The 27,405-nt window shown below is 49.2% G+C and overlaps 1 protein-coding gene across 1 annotated transcript in view; it reads left to right on the top strand.

Moving 5' to 3' along the window:
• Nucleotides 1-27,405, top strand: part of LOC147886979 (uncharacterized) — an 874,612-nt gene that overhangs the window by 138,821 nt on the left and 708,386 nt on the right. Inside the window, exons 6-7 of the mRNA XM_087394085.1 lie at nucleotides 23,135-23,708; nucleotides 24,122-24,283. Of these exons, the coding sequence (XP_087250211.1) occupies nucleotides 23,135-23,708; nucleotides 24,122-24,283 (736 nt within the window). The remainder of the gene's footprint in view (nucleotides 1-23,134; nucleotides 23,709-24,121; nucleotides 24,284-27,405) is intronic.

The raw sequence follows: 27,405 nt of genomic DNA, 5'->3' as shown, positions 1-27,405 counted from the left end.
ACAGCTCCCAACCTCTAGCCTGGGCATCCCTTATTGCAGGACTTCTGGAGGTAAGGACCTTGGAACTATCTAGAGATTCCATACTCATACCCTCTACCATTGGAGATCACGCTCATGGTCCTTCAGGCCCGAAAGGGGGGTTTGATCAGTGCAGTGGGATCTCAGACACACCCCGTTTGGAGATTTCCATTTACCTCCACAGGGTTGGAGAAGTGGTCCTCGGAGGTGTTTGATGCTATTTTGGGTAATCAGCTTATGCTCATGATGGACGAGTGGATGGACCACATGGACTAGATCTTTGGTACGCCCATGACACGAAGGTGAACTTTAAGCTGAGCTTCACGTGCAAGGAGCTGGTGTGTGGTTTAGCGATGGGAGTTATCAGATTGCCGATAGAGGCAAAGGTGGAGCAGGCACACTTCTGGCCCCTCCAGACGTGTGCGGAGTTGTTCGGGGTGGAAGCCTCCTTCATGATGAAGTGGGCACGGAAGATCGGTATTGAGCTAGTATCCATCCTAGTACGACGCCGCACAGACACTGACTATTGACCCTCCAAACCCCCGGCAAAATCACACAAGTCAATTTTTCTAGGACAGGCACCCACTTATAGGAGAGCCTTGTTTCCGACTCCCCCGTCCTCATGAGCTGGACCATAGTGAGTTGGAACGTACACGGGCTCCACGACCGTGTTCGTAGCCAGCCGCAGTACCTGTTGCTCCGGCAGGAGTTGCAGAGGGCAGTGGTAGGGTGTGCAGTGGACATCCTTATGATTCAGAAGCACATGTTTTCAGCAGCAGACATCAGACGACGCCATCACCTTCTTCCAGGGAGAGATCCAAAGGAGTGGTCTCCCACAGTAGGACGGAACAGAGGGGTTTGCATCTTAATCTCATAGACCTTGGCTCCAGAGGTCTACGGTTAGGGCGAGCTCAGTCCAGAACGGGCAGTTTGGATGGGAGTTCGGACGGGAGAGTCCAGGATTGGAATCCTGAACGTGTATGCCCTAGCATGTAGACAGCATCGTGCAGCCTTTTGGAGGGGGCTGTCAGAGTGTCTTCCGGATGTTGACTCCTGGATTGTTGGAGGGGACTTCAACAACCTGGAGTTTGAGGAAGACAAGCAGGGCGGCGCCTCGTTATCTAAGATGCCAGCAGCTGAGCGTAGTATTTGGGAGCAATTCATTTTCATGATCAATGGCAGAGACCCATGGAGAGAGCTAGAGTTCAGCAGGACTCCTGGCAGCCTTCTCTTCTCCTTTGGACAAAGGAGACACGATGGATTGCTGGAGAGATTAGACCACTTCTATGTTGGGGACTAGGTACTACACAGAGGCGGTGCTACCAAGATTCTGGCAGGTACCACGATGTTCGACCACTCTCCAATGGTACTTCACTTGGATCAACCCTGCCGAGGTCTCTTCTAGAAGGGGGTCCGCATTCCAGAGGACCTCTTGCAGGATGAGGAGATTCAGAAGGTTATGGCAGAGATCTGGGAGCACTCAGAGATGGCACCGAGTGAGGGTTGGGCTGCGTGGGTTGCCGATGCGATTCAGAGGAGCAGTATGGAGCTGCAGGCTCACGCCCTCAGGCAGAGGAGGACCCTTCAGGAGCACGAGTGGGCTTTGAGGAGAGACCTCACCTTTATCGAGAGGCTTAGGGAGCAGGGTTCCAGTGTCTCAGTGACTTAGTGTAGATTGGAGAGCGCTCGTCTCGAGATTCAGGACACGGAGCTGCAGCGGGCTGAGTTCTCCTACCATTCCTCCCAAGCCTGATGGGTACAGCAAGGGGATAGGATGACGAAGCAGTTCTTTCAGACCACTAGGCCCTGATCGACCGGTACACAGCTACAACGTCTCCGGGACTCGCAAGGCATCATACACACTGACCCGCAAGAGATTCTTGACATGACCACTGGCTTTTATAGACAGCTCTTTCAGACTGAGAGGATGACCCCAGCCAGTCTTGTGGCCCGAGAGCTAGTTTCGGATCACGTTTCGACAATAGTCTCGCGGGACTTATGCAGCAAACTTGAGGAGCCTTTCACAAATGAGGAGCTCTGGGAAGCCCTCAAGGCTCTCCCGACCCAGAAATGCCCGGGGGAGGATGGCTTGACTCCGACCTTCTTTCGGAACTTCTGGGAGATTATCTCCACCCCCCTTTCCGTTTAGCTTGCCAGGAGATTTTCGACACAGGCCTTCTCCCTCAGTCCTTGCGCTAGGGGTGGATTTGCTTGATCCCGAAACGGGGAGATAGATCAGATATCTGACAGTGGAGGTCGATCACTCTGCTTGGTACTGTATATAAGATCCTCGCCAAGGTCTTGAGTTTGCGATTACGGCCTCATCTTACCGACATCATCCATGACACACAGACAGGGTTTTGTTCAAAAGTGTAGCATCCTGGACAACATCTTCACATTTTGGGAGGCAGTGCATTGGTCCAGGCAGGAGTCACAACCACTACCCATCCTTCTCTTGGACTTTGAGAAGGCCTATGACATCATCCATGACACACAAACAGGGTTTGTCCAGGAATCGCAGCATCCTGGACAACATCTTCGCATTCTGGGAGGTAGTGCATTGGTCCAAGCAGGAGTCACAGCCACTAGCCATCCTTCTCTTGGACTTTGAGAAGGCCTACGACAGGGTGGAGTGGTCTTTCCTCGAGGACACTATTAGGAGATTGGGTTTCTCAAACCGATGGGTCTGAGGAGTTTCAATGCTATATGTAGCGAGCTCTAGTCAGATGATTATTGGAGGACACACAGGCGAGGCCTTTCCTCTCTCTCGCTCGGTTTGTCAGGGCTGCCGACTAGCTCCCTTTCTCTTCTTGTTTGTAGCGGAGGCTCTGGGCTACTATTTGAGATCACAGGTGGCGGGTCTCACAGGGTTGAGGCTCCCAATCAGGCAAGAGGAGGAGCTCCTTGACTCGGAGTTTGCAGATGACACGGCCTTGTATGTTAAGGCCACCACAGCGAGTCTAGAGAGAGTCAGAGGTGCCTTGGCTATCTATTGTGAGGCCTCGGGGGTACGGATCAACTGGACGAAATCCATAGGCTTCTTCACGGGCTTTAAGGAGACACAGGAGATCCGTGAGTGGGGGAGTGACTTTGGTTTCTGATGGATACTATGGGGCCAGACAGCAAGATACCTCGGATGCCAAGTGGGTATTGACATCACAGCAGAGCAGTAGATTGCCCCCGTCCTTGAGAGTGTTCAGCACAAGTCGCGCCTTAGTGGCAAACCAGGTCCTGCTTGCCATTGCCTGGTACATTGCCTCCTGTTGGTGCTTTCACAGAGGATGCATTGGGCAGCTCCGACGGTTGGTACGGAACTTCCTCTAGACAGGTTCAGACGGCACGAGGAACACAAGGGCCCAAGTAGCTTGGTAGATGGTGATCATACCACAGGCAATGGGAGGCTTGGGTATGATTGATCCGGAGATGTAGAGCAAGGCCCTTCTGGGCAAGTTCGTGGTTTGTGGCCTCACCCTAGGTGCCGAGCCTTGGAAGTCCCTCTTACAGAGAGGGCTTCTAAGGAACACCCCACGCACTGGGGGATAGTGGCAGCCTTCACATAGATGGATCTTCTCAGAGGCCCCCCTTATGGGAAAGGGCTCCCCCCTGATGAGGAGTCTTCACAGGGTTTGGCAGCAGAGACTAGCAGGGGGTCTCATCCATGCTCTGCCCAGATGCAGAGAGGAGTTTGAACGCCAACCCCTTATGTGGCACCTAGAGGTCAGAGATTAGGAGGGATGCATGCTTGGGCAGCGGACTCACATTGGTTGGGCACAGTGGGATAGTGGTCCAGCAGGGTCTTTTGGTCGCTGGAGCAGACTACCTATGGAGGCAGAGGCGAGGCTTGATGCCCTAGTGCATCTGAGAGGGGCAGAGCAGCGGATGGGCGAGATCGACTTAGCCATTCCTGAGTCCTGGTGGGAAGGACTTCATTTGGAGAGAGAGCAGATGGTTGGGACAGTTTTTCCATACTGGTGTTCCCTTGAGGATTTTGATGCAGCGCGGCTGCCGCATGCACCCCGGCTTCTTCCATCTAGGACCTGAAGGCCTACTTCAGCCCCTCACTGGGAGTGACCCTGAGATGGATGGGAGTCTTGATGGGATACACTAGCAGATGATCAAAGTGGTAGGATGCTTGGGGAAGGAGTGGCACATTGATCCTCCCAGTATCTTAGAGCAGGACGCCTCTCGATGGCACCTCTGGCTTTGGGAGGGTAGATCCCCGAGGGAGATCTAGTGGGATCCGGGGGAGTGGTTCTGGCCCTCCATGGGCGGCCTAGCTGAGACGATAGATGAGGTGCCTTTCTTTTCCTACACCACACGGATTGGCAGGAGACTTCAGATGGACTCGTCGAGGTGGACTCCCTCAAGGAAGAGACACTGGGTGACCCAGAGAGTTCCCTGAGATGTTCGCTCCACGTTTTGGATGCGGTTGTGGTCCAGCTTGCAGCCAAGGAAGATTTCATACTTCTTCTGGCTGGCAGCCCACGGAGGCTTGCCCATCGGCCCGTGGTTGGAGCAGATGCGAGTGGAGGGGCAGTGCCACTGCTGCTCAAATGGTGTCCTGGAGACCACCCCGCACTACGTATGGAGCTGTCGTAGCACAGCGAGGATCTGGATGAGAGCCCTCAAGATCATGACACGCATGTAGAGTCTACACAAAGACTACACCTGGGGGATGGTGGCTTGGTGGACAGAGGGAGGACACACGTTTCAGATTGATGAGATCTCCCCAGCCTACCGGATACAAGGTCAAAGCATTCAGAGGATTGCACTCCACGAGGCAGTCCCCCCTAACAGCCTAGCTCCTCCTCCTCCTAGGGAGGATAGTGTTTGGGAGGTGGTAGCCAGCATCACGGCTTGGAACATTTGGGTGGCTCGGTGCAGTCTTGTGTGGGACTCCAGTCTCCAGGGTGACTATTGAGAGGCATACTCGTTTCTGCAAGGCTTGGCCTGCAGGTGTTTCTACATCTTCACTTCACGAGGGATTCGCTGGCTGTATAGTCCCCCCACTTGGTTAATAGTCCCAGTTCCAGAGATCCCCTAGGCAGTGAGCCGGGCTTCTCTGGAACAGGCCGGTTTTTCTTTCAGCCTTTTCCAGTTTTTTCATACTAAGCACCTTCGGGGCTGTTGTCTTGTATGAAATCTTTCAAGCATTAATAGAAGGTTCCTTAAATGATCGCGTTAGAAGCTCCTGCGAGCCCTCCTCCCTCCTTCCGTAGCCTCTACCTCCCTACCCTCCTCCGCCTCACTCCCTCGCCCTCGTCTTACGCCCCTCGCCCTCGACTCACACCCCTCGCCCCTCGCCTTGCCCCGCCACCACGCCCTTGCCCCACCCCTCGACCCTCGCCCCTCGCCTCCACACCCCGCCCCTCAGCCCTCCGCCCCCGCCTCTCGCCCTCCGCCCTCGCCCCTCGCCCCTCCGCCCCTCCGCCACTCGCCCCTCGCCCCTCACCCCTCCGCCCTCGCCCCTCGCCCCTCCGCCCCTCCGCCCTCGCCCCTCTCCCCTCGCCCTCGTCCCTCGCCCCTCCGCCCTTCGCCCTCGCCCCCGCCGCTGCCCCTCTCCCTCGCCTTCGACCTCCGCCCTCCGTTCTCGCCTCCGACCTCCGCCCTCCGCCCCCCTCCGCCTTCCACCCTCCGCCCCCGCCATCACCTCCTCTTCCTCCGCCCCGCCTCGCTTCGCCTCGCCTTATCCTCCTCCATCACACCCAGGCTCCATCCCTCGTCTTTCTTCCCCCCCTTTTTGGTGGCAGCCTCTTCGTCATCGGAGGTCTCGCAGTTTGTCTTGGTGGTATGGCAGCTCCCTGCTCGAAACCGGAGGCCCAGCCGGACCCTCCCTCTCCAGATGCCTACCGCGTGATCTTGACAGAGCAACAGTCGTCTCGGGTACAACAGGTTGCCAATGACTTTGCCCTCACTTCCGTCTATGGTAGAGTCATTGGACACTCTCCCTCCAGACCAGCCATCAGGGACTGGTTCCAGTCCACTCTTATGCTAGAGGACAACCACATCGAGGAGGTGGCCCTTATGGGAAGGGGCATCTTCTGGCTTAAACTCTCCACTGCGAAAGCTGCGAGCAACCTGATTGCTGGTTCCCCCACATCTGTGGATGGAAAGATCATCATGATAGTCCCTTGGTACCGAGGATTCAGCGCAGCGGACTTTGATGCTCGTTTCCACATACCTCGCCACCCAGTGATGCTAGTTTTTTCAGGCCTTGCTGCTGAGTTGCGGCCGATAGTCAGGGACCTGGGTTCCCACTTTGGCTGGGTGATGCATGACACTTTCGTCGACGCGGTTACTGCGGCAGGAGCTCCCAGAGTCCGTGTGGCTGTGGCAGACCCTGCGTCCCTCCCTGCAGTGATTGAGATCGTGACAGATGCTGGCAGCATTACTCAAAACATGGTAGTCACAGGACAGCCAGGCCAGTGCTTGAGGTGTCACGGCTTTGGGCACCTGGCTACTGCTTGTCCACGCTTCTCCAGTTCCTCTCGGCCCCCCTCGCCCCCCCCCCCTCAGCCCCCTCCCCCTCCCTCCGGGCAGCCATGTCACGAAGAGTAGAGGCAGTCGGACTCCGGTCCAGAGGTGGCTGGCGGCTGGACCGAGGTCAGAAGGAAAAGAGGAAAGAATAAGAAGACTTCTGACAAAGGCACGGAGGCAGAGGTTACCCAACCTACAGCAGCGCCTCAGAGACCTGACAGGCAGCCACCCCAGGGTCCTGGGAGAGCTTCTTCTTCGTCTGTAGCCCGCCCTCTGTAGCCTCAGGTCCCCCTCTCTTCCGATCCCCAGCTCCCTTCCACTCAGCCCTAGCCCCTACCCCAGCCGCAGCCCCCTCTTCCCGACCCGCAGCATCAGCCCCTGCCTCTTCCTCTTCAGCCCCCTCCTCTTCCTCTTCAGCCCCAGTCCCAGCTCCAGCCCCATCCCCCCTCCCCCGCCCCTCTCAGCTCTTCCGCAGTGTCAGCTGCACCGGTGGTTCCTCAGCCGCAGGCAGCCCCCACTCCCCCTCCTCCGCCCCCCCTGCTAGTCGCTTCCGTGGAGTCTGAGTTGCCTACCCCTTAGCCTCCTTCCCCCTCCCCACCCCAGGCAGGGCATCCCGAGTCTGCACCACCCCTGGAGCAGTCTTTCTTGTCCGCTAGCCCGACCCCCTCAGTTGCAGACTCTGGCGGGCCTCAGCTCTAGGAGAGAGGGCTTCCTCGCGACTTCTACAGATCTGGTCCCTGGGATTACTTGGATGTGGCCGACCTCGGGACCTTCCCTGCTTGCCTCGACATCAGTATCTTCCTGCTCCGTAAAGGGGCGGATGGGAAGATCGTAGCCTTGGCCCCGAGGGATGGCCCCAGCTTTGCTTTCACCTTTCTCAGCGACGGCACCGAGACTTGGACAGACGACTCGGTCTGGGAGGCTCTCAGAGAGCAGACCCACGCTCAGATTTGCTCCTGGATAGGCCCGTTGGGTGGACAGCTTCTCGAGACTCAGTGGTCCGAGGGTGACGTGCGCCTACGGTGGTGTTGCGCCGCCAAGCGTTTCAGATTGATTGTGATCCTCAGGCCCCCTCTGTCGTGGCCCCTACCCCAGGATGTCAGAGCCTGGACTCCTCAGAAACTTTGCGCCTTCTACGGGATGACTACCTCAGAGATCTCGAGTTGGCTCGAGAAAGCGTTTGTCCATGGCACCAAAGGCCTCACGCCTTTGCTAAAAGTTTTGAAGAACGGGTAGGATGACCCCGCCTCCCCCTCCAAACACTCACAAAAGCGTCAGCGCCTTCATTCTGAAATTTCAGCCTCTTCATCGACCTCAGCCGCGAGCAGACAGTTGTTCGCAGCCTACCAGTCCTCATCATGAGCTTACACCTTGTCTCCTGGAACGTGAACGGGTTTCATTCTTCTGGCACCCGTGGTCCTAGGAAGCTCATCTTGAGACAGGAACTTCAGCCAGCAGTGATTGGTCGCTTGGATATACTCATGCTCCAGGAGCATAATCTTTTAGTGGCTCATTCCCGTAGCTGCGGGAAGATCCTCCCTGGACGCTCTCACACTTATTGGGACCCCTCGATCGGTGCACAGGGGAGGAGTGGCGGTGTCTGTACTTTCATTTGTGAGTCGTTTGCCTAGGGAGTTTTTGGTCATGGTACATTGATCCCAGGCCGTGCACTTTGGGTTGGCCTAGAGTTGGAGGGCTCCAAAATAGGAATCCTCAACATCTATGCACCCACAGACCTCCGATGCAGAGCCACTTTCTGGAGGACACTCATAGAGATTCTCCCAGACATGGATTCGTGGATTTTTTGAGGTGACTTCAACAATCTGGAGACTTTGGAGGACCAGCAAGGCAGAGGACCAGAGTTTACAGGTATAGCTCAAGAAGAGCAGTCCGCTTGGGACTCCTTTATCTTCGCGACGGGAGGTAGGGACAGCTGGAGAGACCCGTCCTTCCGCTGATGGCACGGGAGCTTGGACTTCTCGTGGGGCTTCCGCAGGGAAGGAGCAGAGTCCTGGAGAGACTGGACAGGTTTTATGTCAGTGATTGGGCCATCAGCAGAGGTGGTCATGTGGGTATAGTGCCAGGGACGACACTCTCCAACCACGCGCCAGTGCTCTTATCACTAGACTCGGCAGCTCAGTCCCTTCCTCCCCGTTCGTGCAGGATTCCTGATTCCATCTTCTCTAGGGAGGAGGTGCGCAGTAGTATCGGTAGCCTTTGGGAAAGAGATTGGGGCGAGTGCGTGGATCTGGTAGAGTCGGTGGCGCAGGCTTTGTAGGAGTCCAGCCAGATTTGCCAACTCGCAGCCCTTCAGGTTCGCCAGGAGTGGTGGGGCAGAGAGAGAGCTCTTCGTAGGGACCTCGCCTCCATTCAGCGACTCCAGCAGGCAGCTCCGGGTTCGGAGGAGCTTCGGATCCAGGCACTTCGAGCCAGAGCCCTTCTTGAGGAGACTCTCCAGTGTCGCTCAGAGTTTTCTTATCACGCCTCCCTCTCCTATTGGGCTCGAAAGGGCGACCGGATGAGCAAAGAGTTCTTCAGGATGCATGGCCAGAGGGCAGCAGGTGATCAGCTCCGGAGTCTTAGGACAGCAGAGGGGCACATCGTTACTGATCCGGAAGAGGTCTTGGGGTTGGCTACCGACTTCTACAGGACTCTTTTCCAGCAGGAGCAGCTTGCCCCCCGTACTAGACGTTCCCGCGAGGAGGTGTGGAGGCACATTCCAGCCCTTGTTCAGCCCAGCATGCAGACGACGTTGATGGCACCGTTCACTACTGTCGAGATGCAGGAGACCTTGACGGCCATCGATGGGCAGAAATGCCCTGGCGAGGATGGGCTCTCTCGCGCTTTCTTCACCTCTTTCTGGGCTCAGATCCATCAGCCCCTCCTAGCAGCCCTCCAGAGGATTTTCAGCAGCAGACATATGCCAGAGAGCCTCTCTTCGGGATTGATTTGCCTCATCCCGAAGGGAGGAGACCGACAGGAGATCCGTCAGTGGCGTCAGTGGCGCCCGATCACTCTCCTCACCACTGCCTACAAAATCCTTGCCAAGATGATCAGCGCCAGAGTTCGGCCACTACTTCCTAACCTCATTCATGACACTCAAACAGGCTTTGTCCAGGATCGCAGTATCCTGGATAATGTCTTTACCTTCTCAGAGGTGACGGAGTGGGCTCAGCAGCACAGCAGGTCGCATTTAGCCATCCTACTTCCTGAATTTGAGAAGGCCTACGATCGAGTGGACTGGTCCTTCCTGGAGGGTACTTTGGAGAGACTGGGATTCCCAATAGGATGGATTCAGGGTATCTCAGCGTTATACATGACAGCTTCCAGCAGGGTCATCATCGGCGGCAGGATGGGAGAGCAATTTCGATTGGAGAGATCAGCGGCAGGGTTTCCCCCTCGCTCCTTACCTGTTTCTCTTCTTCGCCGAGGCGATGACATACTATCTTCGGGCGAGGTCGACCGGGATCCGGGGTGTTCGCCTTCCCATCAGGGAGGACACGGAGCTCCTGGATTCGGAGTATGCAGATGACACAGCGCTGTACATTCAGGATGATGAGATGATGCTGGAGAGGGTGAGGCTGGCCTTAGAGGTCTTCTGCTCGGCAACCGGTGCGAAAATCATCTGGAACAAATCAGTTGGTTTTCTCACAAACCCTGGGGCATGCTCACAGTGGGGGAGGTTTTTGGGCTTCAGATGAATCCCACGGGGGCAGACAGCTAGATATCTCGGCTTTCAGGTCGGCCTGGACATCACGCCAGCTCAGCAGTTTCTCTCGGTGCTAGATTCCATTCGACGGAAGCTGGCTTTCTGGAGCACTACTAAGCTTTCTCTTGCAGGTCGTGCTCTTGTAGTCAACCAGGTTCTCCTGGTCACGGCCTGGTATGTGGCCTCTTGTTGGTGCTTCTCGAGATCCAGCGTGGCACAGCTCAGGAGGATGGTCCGGAATTTCCTGTGGTCTGGGGGGGACGGTCTCAGAGATACCAGAGCCAAGGTAGCCTGGCAGACAGTCATTCTTCCGCAGGCTGAGGGTGGCTTGGGGGTCATTAATGCTGAGCTTCAGAGTCAGGCTCTGCTGGGCAAGTTAGTTATCCGCGGTTTGATCCCGGGGGGGCAAACGTGGAAGATGTTATTTCAGCAAGGGATCAGTTCTTGCGTCCCGCGCCGAGGTGGAGAGTGGCTACCGTCTCTCTGGTGGATCTTCACCTTTGCACCGCTTACTCACCCCCGCTCCCCGCTCATTCGTAGCCTTCTCACGGTTTGGAGGCGACTCCGTCTCAGTCTCCTCCAGTCCCCTCCTAGTAGTCAGGAGGAGATCGACCGCCAGCCGCTCATCTGGAACGATCAGGTCAGAGATTCCTTGGGCCTTCAGCTAGGGGAGAGTTCACATATCCTGTGGGACGGTTGGATGTGGGGGCCAGCCCGATCCCTTCGAGTTTGGAGGGACACTTACAGACACTTGGAGACCATTGCTCTAGCAGCCGCAACTGGAGGTGTCCGTGGAGCTCAGGCGAGACGCACAGAGATAGATGGAGCGATTCCTGCCGGTTGGTTGGTTCCACTCGAGATTCAGATCCTCATGCCTGGTGATGACCGTTGGCTTGGACAGTTCACCCCCCGTGGCATCCCACTGGTGGTTGCAGGCCGGATGGACGACACCTCTGTTTCCTTCTTCACGGTTTTGGGGGACGGCCGACTCAGGAGAGAGGGTGTGCTCATCGACCCCCTTCTCTCGTGGCAGAGGGTTCAGGTCGTAGGCCTCGTGGGGAAGGTTTGGCAGATCGATCCTAGTATAGAGCAGGATCAGCTGTAGTTATGGCGACTCTGGCTTTGGGAGGAACGGGCCCTGTCAGAGCTTGATTGGGACCCAGGTGAGTGGAGATGGCTAGAGGTTGTGGCAGGCCAGGGGCCGACCCCTTTCTTCGCTTATAGCACGACATTGGGCAGGAGAGTTCTCGGGAGGATGCAGAGCCACCCGCCCACCCAGCGGCCCAGTTGGTATGCTCAGGGTATCTCCAGGCTGGCCTTTTGGAAGGCCTTGTGGGAGAGCTGGCGGCCGCGGAAGATGTCCTACTTCCTTTGGCTACTCGCCCACAAGGGTCTTCCAGTGGGGAGCTGGTTGTGGAAGATTGGTCAGGATGGACTTTGTCAGATTTGTCATGAGGACGAGGAGTCACCAAAACATTGCCTGTGGAGCTGCACTCGCGCCCAGGAAGTGTGGAGGTGGACCTTCGGGATCCTTACTCGCGTAGCACCGGAGCTAGGTTTGATCACCTGGGGCGCATTCTGCAGGTGCAGCACCACACCTGGCTTTCATCAGTTGTTCGAGGCAGGCACGCAGGACCCCATGTTCCTTATCACACAGGGGACTTGGGGGCCGCTTGAGGGCATCCCGCCGCACCTGGCAGAGGCAGACACAGGATCTCAGAAGAGGCAACCAGTCTGGGAGATTATTAGCAGCATCGCTGGATGGCACATTTGGACCTCGCGCTGCGCACAGATCCTCGGTGGTACCTCTCTTTCGACTGCCCAGGTCATGGCCGACATCTGGAGTGAGATTATACACACACTCAGAGGCCAGTGGGACCAGATACAGGGAGATTCCCGGGCTGGCCGGGAGAAGCGGAGATGTTTCCTCCGAGATTGGGATACGCAGGGCCTCTTCTTCGAGCATACTTCTCAGGGCCTTCAGTGGCGCTATTCACCACCTCTCTGGCTGTTTATTCACACCCGCCTGATCCCTCCGTGAGAGAGAGCTTTTTGTTTCCTTTTAGGGCTGCGTCCGATTTGTGAACGCAGCCCCATCAGCTGCAAAACTGACCTCATGTATCTTGTTTTTTCGAAGTAATATAATCAGCACTGTTTTTTTGGCAAAAAAAAATAGAAGGTTCCTTTCTTTGAAAAAAAAAGGAAAAGTAGGAGCACCACCCTCCACCCTTCTTCCAATCAAGGCACTTACAAACTTCATCTACTCCTAAAAAACAATTGCTTTCCGACATCTTTCACAACAAAAAACAGGTTTGTATTTGCATGCTTTTTACCCACACCTCCATTGCCCTATCTACCAACAACCAATCAATTTCAAATAAAAATCTAGTCCTAGCATGGAAAACATGACGGAAGATCTACATTAGTATCAATTCCACCTAGTTCCTATCACTAGCAGTTCAAATTTGGGGTCCTCAAAATCTGCCTATCATTTTTGCCCACCCCCTCAATCGCGGACATTCATGTCTAGCAAGCTTCCTTTTTCATTGTCCAACGCAACATCCTAGGTCGGAGAAATAAATCCTTCCTTCTATATTGGTCACATTGCCTTTAGCTACTTGCATCCAAGCATGTTTGAGTCTTTGGTCCTTGTGTCTTCAAAGTCTACAGCCCATGATTCAATCTGTCCAATATGCATGCCATCTTTAAATCCAATTCTTCAATTGATCCCTCAAATCCCCAATCAAGAACCTCACGATTGTCAGTGGTTTGTGCATACATGTCTCTATTTGGGAACTCTCCATAAGATGCATCATGCATTGAGTAATGTGGCAAAACATCACGTGCTACCTTTACCTGGTCATCCAAGATTCCTTCATTGCACATGATTTGAAAAGATATATTCCTCTCAAAGGCATCCAACTCATAGTCTTGCAATTGCATTACATCCACTGCATTAAGAGGCATCTCCCGATGAGAAATTTCCACGCTCTGCTCCTACATTGGAGTTGCTACAACAGGCTTTGCTACATCATATTGACATAAAACATCATGGCCCAAATAATAATAAACAAAGGTAGAAAGAGAAGGAAAATGGTTATTTCTATCAAACACATCAATATCATAGAGTAATAAGACCTCACTGTTCCCCCGCTCTTGATTATCATCCTCATTGTCCTCACACCTTGTTTGCACTGGCACTACCTCTTCATCAATATAGGGTTGATACGGCGTATGCCTATGGTCTTGTCTACCTTCAACTTTTGTGGAGACTTCTTCTTGTAAATTTGCTATCATTATCTCTACCTCATGGACTAGCTGCATAAATGCATCCCAAGCATCTACCTCTCTATCATGCTGGGCATTTGTCACGTTCAAACAATCTTCTTTCTAGTTGGAAATGTAAATCACATGTTTCTCCTATTCTTAAGCATAAACATCTGCCTCATTTTCAGCATGCATGCTTGGTTCTTCTTCAACAGGCCCTAGATTCTCTTCTAATTGAGTGTTATACCAATAAGAGCTCTCTGCTTCTTCTTCATCACCCTAGAAGCTCCACTTCATTGGCCCCTACTAAATATAATACCTCATCTATGATATGAGAGTCAGAAGTGTCATCAAGCACTCCTTCACCCCCTTCTATAAATGACTCTGCAATACATATCATTGGCGATGGCAAAATCTCTTTGTCACATTCCATCACATCATTATTCTTTGATTTCATTACATCGTATCCAATTGCATCATTGACATTACTAGCCTGTGGAAGTGATGCATCGGAGAGAAATCCACTATTTGGCATATAAGGCAACACAAACAATCCAAAGAAGGACTTGTAAGATTTGATGCATAACACCACTTCCCTTGTAAACTACACACATTGATCAAACCCAACTGATGTATTTTCCACTACTTGGTACGTTCAATTTCAACAGCTTCATCAAACCGATGAGGATTCTTCAATTCCACCTTCAATATGAGATCCAACATGAGCCTAGTAACAAATCTCTCGATCTTTAGTACTTCGGGTGGGACTTCAAGATGCAAACAAGCCTTCCATTCCTACCACAACTCAGCAAAGCGGTTTAGGTAGTGGTCCACCTCCTGATTGGGGGCTTGTTGCTGGTGGTTACACAACACCTTCTAGATTTGATTAGGAGCCCTTTCATATACATATTGAACAAAAAATGCAGCTCTTACCTTCTGATATTCAACGTCCCAATTTTGGGTTCCTGAAACACCTTGAACAAAACTCTAAGACCATATCCTTGCTTCACTTTGTAGACAATAGCCTAGGAGTTGCAAAAGAACTCCAGATTTGTCTTTGTCTTTTAGGAGCACTGTGAACTCCAAGTCTTCAATGAATTTGAAAGCCTCCTCATTAGGCATGCCAAGAAACTTAGGGAAATCTTGGACCATCTCCCTCTTGTAGTTTTACTCTGGCCTAAAGTTCTTCTCTTGTCACCACACTGCCAAGGAGAAACTAGAAGACCATGGATGACCTTTGTGATAGCCTCTAACACACAAACATACACCGAGCACTAGAAAAACTCATATATTTCATCAACACACCTTACAACAATCATGACTTCCATAACCCACACTTTTAATTTCTGATTTTGCAAACAAGAAGAACTATTAAAGAACGCTCTCATACACAAGGAAGACTCCAATATGGCATTAACTCACAAACTTCTTTTGCTCCTAAAGTCCCGCCAGGCTATAAGGTGGATGGCCCAAGCTTGTAGAAATCTTTCTAAGAAAGCCCACCCTCCTAACTTGCAAGAGCTGGTGCTTTTGTTAGATTCAAGGCCCCCCGAAAACAGCTCGGCCCAGATCGCAACAAAAAGGACTTAACCCTATTAAAGAAAAACTAAGTGGGAAAGAGAGCATGTGGTGGTTTCTTCTTATACTTTATATACAATCTTGCGGAAGAACTCTGCAAATGTTAAAATTCAAAAAGGATAGAACATGTCAAAATGCAAAGAATGTGATGATTTGAAACAAATAATTGAGAGTTACTTAGTAAAAAGGAAAGAAAATTGTACAAAAGGAAGTGCCAATATTATCATGGACTGATTCTCGACATGTGAGGTAAAATTATGAATTTGGAATGAGCTACTTGTAGAACATGAAGTCAAAGTGCGTGTTTTTAGTGTGTTTTATTGAGTTCTAGAGTAGTACTAGACTACTTTATATCCTAGTGTGCCACATGTCAGTATGGGACTTATCCCATATACATATGACACCTAGAGTGTGTGCGCCTATTCTATAAAGGCATTGTACTTGTCTAGTCTTGTCATGTCAGTCAACATCAAGCTATCTACATGTGAGTATTTTGGCTCATTGCTATTGCCTACTTTCATTCGAGTTCATTTCCATTATGCTTGCAATCTTTCCTTTCCATTCCTTCTTGCTACATGTTCCTTCATGTGAGGATGCCTCATCTTGTGGAGGCACATCAACTGAAAGTAGATTGGCATTTTCTGTCTTTGCTTTGGCTCTGCAAAACTTCTCATGATGATTGTTTTTGCCACAGTGTTTGCATGGATTGATTTTGAAGCAGTCCTTTGAAAGGTGATTTGTCTTTCCACAATGATTGCAAGGTGTAAACTTGCCCTTCTGGATTTTTACAGCATAAGCTGTGTCATTGCCTTTCCTGAGCTCCATGTGCCTTTCTTCTTCTTGGAGAGCAGAGATAATACCTTCAAGATTAGGATTAGGAAGATTTTTCAAAGTGGTAACAATATAATCATAATCTTCAGGCATACTCTTAAGTAACACTGCCATAGCATCATCTGTAGTGATAGGAGAGTTAATAGAAGCAAGTTGAGTCATAAGACTCCACATGTAGTTGACATGTGCTGCCAATGGAGTGCCACTAACCATCTTCAATTCAAAGAAAGAGATTTTAAGTGATAATTTAGAGATGTGAGAGCTAGCACCAAAAATCATGTCAAGCTTCTGCCAAGCTTCTGAAGGAGACTCTAAGTCTGAGATATGATGAATATAATCATCTCCTAAAGCAAGAGCAATGATACTATATGCTTTCTCCTCTCTAGCGGGATCCCTTGCAGGGAGTGTCGGAGCTGAGGATTCTCCAGCATTGGAGGCTGTAGAAGAAGAGGTTGAAGTCGGTTTGACAAGTCCCCAGAGGTTTTCCCTCATCAATGCAAATTTCACCTTCATCTATCATGTGTGGAAGCCCTTTCCATTGAACTTATCTATATTCAATATGGTAGCCATGAGAGGGTCTAACCCAAATATTGGGCAGTGTCTTCTCTCTTACAAGGCTAGAAAAACAACGAGGAGAACAGGCTTAAGCAAATTTTGGAAAGAAGAGGAAGAGATGGTGAAGAAGAAGATGGAGAAGAAGATGATGATGTGGCAAAAATGGATCAAGGGGGATCAAATGGCTCTGATACCATGTTGGTAAATTGAAAGGAAAGAGTAGAGTGGACACAAATTCAGAATACTTGCATTATGGAATGAAGAAGAGTGAGGTCCTTATGTAGGCACCTCTTACATGCTCACTGACATCACTGATGACTTCAGAGCTCCACAATCATCTCCTCAATCTGCTCCTAGATTCTCTCAATCATCCTATGTGGCTTTCCACCACCTAACTGTGCTTATGGGCACCTAACTGTGCCTCTAGCACTCACACATAGAAACCAAGGTGTGCCTGAGGCATACACCTTGAGATATCCCAACAGCTTCAACACCAACTCATGCTCTCACTACCAACATCTGAGATCTCTCTCTCCATTCATAGGTCTATGTACTTGATGATCGGGACTTTTGTTTCTTATCTATTCTATGCGTGCTTGGGTACTCTGCCCTGGGTAGTCCCCCAAAAATGCTTGTAATAATAAGTCTTGTGTGCTTGAGTCAATAAAGGTTCATAGCCTTGGATTGTCCTCCTAAAATGTTATAATCTTTCCTGCTTTTTCATGTCTCAATCCCCACCATTCTATTATGAAGTTAGGAGGGGATGTATTGTGGGAGCCTTTCTATTGGCTTTGATGTGTCTCTTTATCAGGCCTGGCCGAATTCCAAGATGTTGGTGTATTCCCTAGACCTATGAGCGGGTCATGTATCCATGCTATGATATGAGCCTCTGAGCTACATGGGGTGCATAGATTAGTAGTCCATCATTGTTATGTTTTGTTCTTGGCTTCATTCCAGTAGTCCCTCACCTTTCCTTCATGGGGAGATGTTAGAACATGAAGTCAAAGTGAGTGTTTCTAGTGTGTTTTATTGAGTTCTAGAGTAGTAGTAGACTACTTTATATCCTAGTGTACCACATGTCACTATGGGACTTATCCCATATACATATGACACCTAGAGTGTGTGTGCCTATTCTATAAAGGCATTGTACTTGTCTAGTCTTGTCATGTCAGTCAACATCAAGGTCTAGTCTTGTCATGTCAGTCAACATCAAGCTATCTACATGTGAGTATTTTGGTTCATTGCTATTGCCTACTTCCATTCGAGTTTATTTCCATTATGCTTGCAATCTTTCCTTTCCATTCCTAGAGATAGCTTGCTACATGTTCCTTCGCTACTTTGCCTCTAGAGAGGTGCACGTGTCTTATTGCATTAGGAAGCCATCCTCCGAACCGAAGGCAAATTCCCTTGAAGATATTCTTGACAAATAGCCTTGTGGTATATGTAACCTTCTAGGTTGTACCAAAGTCAAAATCATGAAATAAAAGGTTGCATTTGTTGTCCTTGAGAGTTTGATGGTTAGTGATGGTACTAGCCAAAAGATACGAGTGACATCTAGTCAGAAGAGCTTTGTGACCAGATATTGAAAAACTTACTCATGCATTGCAAAGCTAAAGAAGGGGCATCATCTTGTTTGCATGTCTCGTGCTAGGTCACAAAATCCTTCTTTTCTTTTTTATTGTCACCTAGTTGTACTCGCTTTGACCATCCACAAAGAAATAGAGCATGACCTAGTATGGTCTCTAGGACCTTGCCAATGAATGGAAGAGGAAACCCATCTCAATGGGTGGCAGCATTTACACTTCTATAGTCCAACACAAAAACACAGCTTGCAGGTCTGCCTTTAGGAACAATGACAATATCATTGAGCTGGTTGTAGGAATCCACTATATAGATCAATCTTGTTTGATCTATCTTCTCAATGTCTATCTATACTACCTTACCATACTCAGGATTCATTATGTGTGGCCCTTTGACCACAACATCCGAATTAGGGTAAGAAGCCAATGCAATGTTTGATGATGTCAGGAGAGGGACACCCTTTCAGTGTTTGTAAGTCCACATAAGCCATCTCATTTCTTGCCCAATCTCAATGTGAAACTTATGAGATGAGATCTAAAACTGGCACATAGCTATTCCGTTCCCTGCAAGAGATGAATCTTTAGATATTTGGGTGGCTTTGATGAACCAATCTTGATCAAGCAAAGAAATTGCTCCATGTAGAATATCATATTCATGGCATGTGGCCGATCGAGGACACCCATGCATGCTGAATATAACCCATGCCACAAGTCATCCTTGTCGATGACCCAATGAGCCTCCTCTCGTGTCATGCATATTCTAGATTCCTCTAGATGACCGAACGGATACGTTGGGATGTGGTTGATAGGCATGCCTTAGCAATGAAACCATCTAGTAGCATGAGAATACCAAGTTTGTTGCAAACTGCATTCATATGACAAGGCCTTCCATGGTAAGCTATGTCTGTCCTCTAGGGTCATGCCTACTCTTTGACCATATCTCATTACGTGATGATCTGAAACAAAACATATGTGTGTAAGGCCATGATGCAAACTTTGTAATTATGATATCATAGAGTGCGCCTCTTCTCACAAATCATGCATGAAAGCATTATGACATGTAAAAGACCCTTGCATAGAGTGTCATTGGTCTGATGAGAGAATCAAAGAGGATGGTTTTTTTCTACACATGCCAAAAATGGTATTGAAAACATTGTCTCTCCAGTCTAGCTTTGAGGCTTTTCCTCTGGTCAACCTCACTTGGTTGCCTGCTTCGTGTTGAATGGGGGTCCTATGAAAATGCAGCCCAAGAATAGTGTCTTTGACATGCTGATCCTCGCCCTTCCAAAGTGACCACTATTAAGTGATTTTTTTTTTTGCTATTGTAGGTTTTAGTGAACATTGTGCGAGAAGCTGTGTGAGGGTGGTTTGTAAGTCCACATCTGCTATGAAGTGCAAAGGGAGGTGCAATGTTACGAGAGCTTCTAGATGTTATCCCTTTCACATCAATTGTGTTGTACAAATGGGCTAGCACCTTCCTTTTTTTATTGCTTGTTAGTATGTGATTTTGGACCATGTTACCTCAGCAAGGTGTTTAGGACTCCAGTACTATGCTTGATTCACTTATGGGGCTCATTCATCTTATCCTAAAGGCATGGTGTAGAAATATCATCTCCCAATGGAGATCCATCACTCTATTGGGTACCTTTTTATAAGATTTTGGCCAAAGCTACATTTGCAGCCCATTCTTGCTGATCTTATTTACCATACACAAGCAGGCTTTGTGCATGGTAGAAGCATTTTTCATAATATCTTCTCTTTTTGGGATTCACATTGGGCTATGTAGAGTGGCCAACACCTTGTCGTTCTACTTTTGGATTTCGAAAAGGCTTATGACATAGTGGATTGGGGTTTTGAAAAGCATTTTTTATAATATCTTCTCTTTTTGGGATCCACATTGGGCTATGCAGAGTGGCCAACACCTTTTTCATTCTACTCTTGGATTTCAAAAAGGCTATGACATAGTGGATTGGGGTTTTTCAGAGATTACTTTGGAGTCTTAGTTGCATGGATCAAAAGGGTTTTCTCCTTATATAGATCAGCCCATAGAAAGGTTCTTATCAGAGAGGTAGGGGAGAGAGATTTCAGATTTCTAGATCAGTTCGCCAGGGATGCCCTCTTGCCCCTTCTTAAATTTATTTGTGGCTGAAGGATAAGCAGATTTTTGAGATCCCAAACAATCATTATTAGACTGCGACTTCCCCTGCGATAGGATGAGGATATTTGAATAGTGAGATGGCTGATGATATTGCTGTTTTTTAAGATGCTACTACACACAACCTCACATACTTCAAGGACGTCTTGGATTTGCTTTACAAATTGTATTGATGGATAAAAGTATAATGATACAAGGAATCAGTGAAGACAAAGATCCATTTTGCTGTATGGCATGGTCTAACAAGATAGGACAGTATCTCTAGCTGGGCCTAGTCTCTTTTTAGCTTATGCTCCCAGTTCTTGCATGCAAATCTCTACTCCCACTCTTTGCCTTCAGTTCATCTCCGGTCTTCCGATTACTAGGTTCTACCAATCCTCTGTACCTCATTGAAGGTTATCCACGAGTTGGACATCATAGCTTTGTTGTTGTTCAGATCTCATTTTGGACATTTGGTAGAGTTTCCAATGCTCACATGATGCTTCATCCAAACTCTTCCATCTAGACTCCTCTAGATGCATAATTTTGTGTAATGCAGCAAGTGCACACATCAATTGGAACAAATCCAATCGCTTTTGGATTAGTGAGGAGGACACTCTAAGTCAAGGGCACTGATTATGGGGGTGTTTTTGTTAGATATTTGGGATGCCAGGTCGATGTGGGCATCTCTCCTTTAGAAATATGTGCCCTTGCGTTGGAGAGTATCAGGAGGAAGCTCTTTTTTGCTTCCAAGGTGGTGGTGGTCAAACAAGTCCTACTGGCCACAGCATGGTTTTCTTGCTCTTGTTGGTTCCATTCTAGGGATTGTATTACTCAACTAAAATGTGCAAGTTCCTGGTGAGGTGATGCAAGACTTCAAGGGCATGGTGGATGCAAAGGAGATGTATGGAGCTTGTGATGTTGCTGTTGGAAGTCGTGAAGCTTACACATTTGTTTTTAAAATTGGCCGATACTAGAGCGAGGTTGTCTTGGTAGACTTTGATACTTCCCACGCCGAAAGGAGGCCTCAACATAATATATCCAAGCTTGCAGAGTAGAGCCTTATTATGCAAGGTAGTGGTTAGAGGACTTTTGCCATGATAGAAATCATGGAAGGATTTTTTCATTCGATGCATACAATCCTATTCTCCTTCCACAGGTGGAGGTTGGATGGATAGTACTAGGTGAATCTTTACCTCAGCCCATATCAGGGATCCCTTTGATGGCTGGTATCGTGAAAGCTTGGTCTAGCTTTAGGAATACTCTATGGAGAGTTCTTCTTTCCTCTTAGATAGATATTGCAAGGTGGTGGTTAGAGGACTTTTGCCATGATAGAAACCATGGAAAGATTTTTTCATTCGATGCATATAGTCTATTCTCCTTCCATAGGTAGAGATTGGATGGATAGTACGGATGGTATACTTAGGCATATTCCTTTTCAGCCCGCCAGGGTCATAGGTCAGTGTCTTGGGCTTCAGGATGGTATCTTGTCCCTAACCCAGATCACATTCCTTTGGGTTCACGGAGGCTTTGGCTCTATGGAGGTATCCCATAAAGTATTTGTAGTGGGACCCCATAGAGTGGGAATGGATTAGTGCAAGGTACCGAGAGAAGATCCTCCCCTTCTTTCATTACATGGTCAGTAATGCCAAGAAGTTTCAGCTCAGCCTTAGAGGCTGGCAGCCCACTAGAGCTTCTCTTTTGGAGAATTTCAGATTTCTCTTGACTCATAAAAATCCTTTTGAAAGAGACTCTAGAAAATCCCTCAGGAATAGAAAAATCACTCTTTTCTTTGGCTTTCTATTCATGGTGGAGGGATTGCAATGAAGTATGGAGGTCTAGGTTCGGGGGAGACTCTACAGGTACTTGTTGCCTTTCTGCCAAGGAGACTATTCATCATTGCTTATGGACTACATGGGTTATTGAGCAAATTTATGCACTCTCCCTAAGCGGTCATTTGCTAGATTATTGAGCAAATTTATGGGAGACAAACACTGGGATGAAATGGACCAGATAGTATAACTAAAGGGAATCTCGTGGCCCTCTTCTTCAACCGAAAGCCAGGCCACTTATCCACCACTTCACTCTAGCGCAGCGACTCAAGGCACTAAATCTGAGCCAAAGGCCTTTAAGGCACGTATTGCTGTCTAGAAAAATTCCAACTGACATTGAACTCCCTTCTTCATGACTTGGGGCTCAGTAGCTTGCCTCTCTCTTTTGGAGCGTTAGGTGTTCTATGAGAGACATGACTCATCTTGGACTCTTTTGGTTTGAAGACGTTTGATTGATGCATGTTCTCTAGATAATGTCCCTAGTTCTCATGCACATGCCTCTATGGATACTATATGGGAGATTCTAGTGAGCATATCAACATGGCGTATATGGAGATTCCAGTGATCATATATGAAGATCTAGGCACAGAAATCCACCTTGCACACACATTGGCTAGTATTGGGACAGGTACTATACACACCTTGGTGGCCATTTCGTGGGAGTATGTTGGGGTCCTTAGGGCAGCATCTACAAGGAGGAATGTGTTCCTCAAGGCGTGGAGAGGTTCCCCGTTCTTCTCGGAGTCCTTCGCACGGTTGAGGTGGCACTTTCAGCCTCAACCTTGGACTTTTTCTATCTTTCTTATAGGAGCGTGATTATGCCCTATCAGGGTGTTTTTCCTCATTCTTTAAATGATGTATTTTTGTTCCCTAAGCTTTGGTCTTGGATTTTCTTTCATACTTAATAGATTTCATCTTTTACAAGGAAAAAAAAAGAAGAATGTGGATGTTGATAGGATTATGTGATGCTATTATTGAAGGAAGCCACCAAAATTCTCTCTTAAAGTATTGTGAAAACATTGCTACTAAAGAATATTTTCTATGTATATCTAGGTTTCTTGTAAATTTTAATGGTATACATAGAAGACATTGACAAAAAATTAGTCCTTACCTTAAGGGCTGTCTAACTGATACATATTCTTGACATTCACAGCTGGGCTCCCAGAGTTGTAGCAATGATTGATGAGCTTGCTCCTCCAACAACTGAATTCTCTGGCCATTCTCTTGGCAAACTCAAGGGATTTGTGCGACGTTTATCACTTACTATGACTCAGCAGCTCCACAATGTGGTGCTGCAGTCCTTGGATACATACAAGAAGCTATGGGAGCAGTACTCAATAAATCAAGATTGCCTTTTCCAGAATAACAAAGAAAGTGACAAGCATACGCAATACAAAGGAGGAGGCCAACAGCATATGGAACTTGATTCAAGCTGTTCAGTGGTTGAAAACAATCAAATCCAAAAGAATGAAATAGAACGTTTGTATACAAAGCCCATGTTTAAGATCAAGTTGAAAGTTGAAGGGCATCACTTTGTGTTTGATCCATCTCTAGCCTTAATACAAAGCACAATCCTTTTGTTACTTGATTCTATTCTTCTTGCTGTGAAAGGAATCGAAGACCTGCAGTCAAGAGTTACAACCATCTCTAGTATATATGAGTTTAGAGAGATGAAAGCTATAAAAAATGATGACATTAGATTTGCAACAGTACGGAAATCCATAGAGGTGTGTAACATTTTTTCCTTCAAATGGATATAATGATCTGGATGCCAAACAAAACTTTTGGGTTTCTCTATGGTATTTGAAATGAATTGTTCCATTACAGAGCATTATGTCATTTTCATATTAGAAAGTCCGTGTGAGACCCTTTAGGATCTATGGGACTGGAACTCACTATTAACTAATAGTGATCCCTTAGATCGAGTGAAGAGAAAAACCTTACAGATTTGTCATGTAGTGAGTATTTCTTGGGCCAGCTAGTGAGCTAGTCCCAATACCTTCTTGTGATGTTCTAAAATCTATTGTTTTGCCCCAAATTTTAACTCATCATCTATGAGGATTGACCAAAGAAGCATGAAGTTGCACTAATACATGTTCTTTTGGTCGTGTTTTGTGTGTGCTGATCCTTGAAATTACAGAGCATTCTAGAACAAAACTTTGTGGGCCCAAGGGATCTAGGAGAAAGCTACATGGCCTTCAAAGATCTTGCAGCCATGGATGTTGCCATATTTTTGGAGGGTTGGAAAAATGCAAATCATTCTATAGAAGAATATGAGGATGTGATATCAAAGTATTTAGAGGTAATTAACTCTCTCTCTCTCTCTCTCTCTCTCTCTCTCTCTCTCTCTGACTCCGTGACACCTGGAATTGTATCTTTGCATTGGCATATTGTACTCATCCCCCCATTTTGCACCCAGGGGCGGTTTCCTTGCATCTAGTTTACTTTGTATTTAGGTTCAGATTTGACATTATGTACTTTCACTTGCATTGTATTGCGTAGCACTTAGATGATATTCGACGATGCCTCTTCTTTGTGGCACGTTGATTTTGTGCTATCTTGTATGCAGAGTTCTTGATGTCCCATGGGCCCATTTTGGCCTTTAGTGGACAATAATACACTTTCTTTCTTTCTTTCTTTCTCATTGTATCAGTTTCATTTAGTCTCATAGACCCTTAGGTTTTCCGAAGACTCTTTTTTTTTTTAATTATTTCTTTCTTTCTCTCTATTGAGGTCCGACCTATCATTGCTTTCCTCAGGGGGGACTGACAAAGACGAGGGGTCACTCTGGACATAGCCCACAGAGTCAAGAGAGCGAGGAGACCGCGTCCCCCACCACAACATGAGACAACTCGACAGACACAGATACGAGACATCTTTGGAGCCCACCAGAGAGTCATCACTGTACCAGGCTTCGGTTTCTCATTCTGTTTCTGAGTCCCACCATCGAGACTGACTTGTTTTTCAGTTTGTTCCTGATACTGGATAGATTGATCTGGCCCACTATGCAGTTGTAGTTGACTATTTCTATGATTATGACTTTGTTAGCATAGTTTAGTACTTAGCAAGGGTCCTAGCGTACCCTTTGCTTCAGCCCACTGAGGATTGTATGAGTTCGCTTTTCTATGTACTTTGTCCCATAGGCCCACGAGGCCTCTCGTGGACGTTAATATATCTTTCTTTCTTTCTTTTCTCCACTATAGACACTAGGGAGATGGTGTAGCCGAGGCTCGAAGCAAAGATATGATAGACCCATCAGCATGTCATTGCACAGACTAGGCTTGGGGATCTTTCCTTCATGTTCACCAGACTAGGGGCATGGACAATGGATATGACTTTCATGCCCAACAACAACCCCGAAGGTGCTGAGTATGGGAAAAACCATAAAAGGCTGAAAGAAAGAAATCGGTCTATTCCAGAGAAACCCAGCTCACTGCCTAGGGGATCTCTAGAACTGGGGCTAACAGCCAAGTGGGGGGACTATACAGCCAGCGAATCCCTCGCGGGGTGAAGATGTAGAAAACTCCTGCAGGCCAAGCCTTGGAGAAACGAGCATGCCTCTCGATAGTCACCCTAGAGCCTGGAGTCCCACACTCCCAGCTAGACCGCAGGGTGTAAATGATACCCTGCCAGATGGCAACTAGGGTAGCCGAGGGTGGAACTAGGTGCTCACCCATCACAAGACTGCAGTGAGCCACCCAAATGTTCCAAGCCGTGATGCTGGCTACCACCTCCCAAACACTGTCCTCCCTAGGAGGAGGAGCTAGGCTCCTGTCAGGAGGGACTACCTCGTGGAGTGCAATCCTTTGGATGCTCTGACCCTGTATCCGGTAGGCTGGGGAGATCTCATCAATCTGAAACGCGTGTCCTCCCTCTGTCAACCAAGCCACCATCCCCAGGTGTAGTCTCTATGAAGACTCTGCATACGTGTCATGATCCTGAGGGCTCCCATCCAAATCCTCGCTGCGCTACGACAACTCCATAGGCAATGCGGGATAGTCTCCTGGACACCATCGGAGCAACAATGGCACTGCCCCTCCACTCGCATCTGCTCCAACCATGGTCCGATGGGCAAGCCTCCGTGGGTGGCCAGCCAGAAGAAGTATGAGATCTTCCTTGGCCACAAGCTTGGACCACAACCGCGTCCAAAACTTGGAGCAAACATCCCAGGACACTCTCTAGGTCACCCAATGTCTCTCCCTCGAGGGGGTCCACCTCGACGAGTCCCATCTGAAGCCTCTTGCCAATCCATGTCGTGTAGGAAAAGAATGGCACCTAATCCACCGGCTCAGCTAGGCCGACACTGGAGGGCCAGAACCACTCTCCGAGATCCCACTGGACCTCCCTCAGGGATCTACCATCCCATAGCCAAAGGCGCCGTCTAGAGGCATCCTGCTCTGAGATACTAGGAGGGTCAATGTGCCACTCCTTTCCCAAACGTCCTACCACTCTGATCACCTGCCAGTGAATCCCATCAAGACTCCCATCCATCTCGGGGTCTCTCGAGGTAAACAAGATGCGGGCCAAGGGCGATGGGGCTCTGCTCCACAAGTGTCAAGGCAATGTCGGGGGAGCTCAACTGGATGAGGAAAACGCCTCTTCCATAGATGGTGACCTCCTGGATGTGGTCTCCCTCTAATGCCAAGCTCGCCTGGATCCACTCTCGCACCTGTCTCCATGTAGGCATGAGGCCCACAATTCTGCCCACAAGCGCCTTGTCCTGGAGGGACTAAACTACCTGCTGTACCTGTTGCTTGTCAGCTGGGGAAAGAAGAACCTTAACAGTTGTGGGATTCGAGGGTGTTGCCATAGAGCCCCTCAGGTTAGCACCACCAAGATCCTCTTCCTTCTAACAAACACGAATACTCATGCTGCTGGTGAAGAAAGGAGGGAAAAAAAGGGGGGGTGGGGCGAAGGGAAAGGACAATGCGGGAGGGCGGAGGCTAAGAAAGAAAGGGAGAAGCGGAGAGGGGGGGGGAGAAGGAAGAAGCAGCGGGGGGGGGTGGTGGTCAGGAAGAAGGCAGAAGGGAGGTGGATGGGGAAGGAAGCCCAGGGGGGGGGGGGAGAGAAGGCTAGAGGGGGTGAAAAAGGGGGGGAGGATTGGTGAAGGGGCGGGAGGGCGGTGAAGAGAAGGCAGGGGAGGGAAGGAGGAGGCGAGCGGGAGGTGGAGCGAAGGGCGGAAGGGGAGGCGCAAGTGGAAGGGAAGGCGCAAGCGGAAGGGAAGGCGTCGGGAGGGAGGGCGGAGAGGCAGCGGAGCCGAGCGGTGGCCTAGGCAGAGGGGAGGCGAGACGGAGAGGCAGCCGAGGTGAAGGCAGGGGTGAAGTGACGAGGAGGTAGAGGGGAAGCCGAGCAGCGATGGCGATGGTAGGCAACGGGAGTAGCTAGGTCCGGGCGCGAGCAGTGTGAGCAGTCCCAAAGTCGTGA

Source organism: Dipteris shenzhenensis, chromosome 23, assembly GCF_047967505.1.
Source record: "Dipteris shenzhenensis isolate YYH24624 ecotype China chromosome 23, Dip_SZ_1.0, whole genome shotgun sequence".
NCBI lineage: Eukaryota > Viridiplantae > Streptophyta > Polypodiopsida > Gleicheniales > Dipteridaceae > Dipteris > Dipteris shenzhenensis.
Note: the sequence above shows the minus strand (reverse complement) of the source record. Positions and strands in the feature narration are given on the sequence as shown.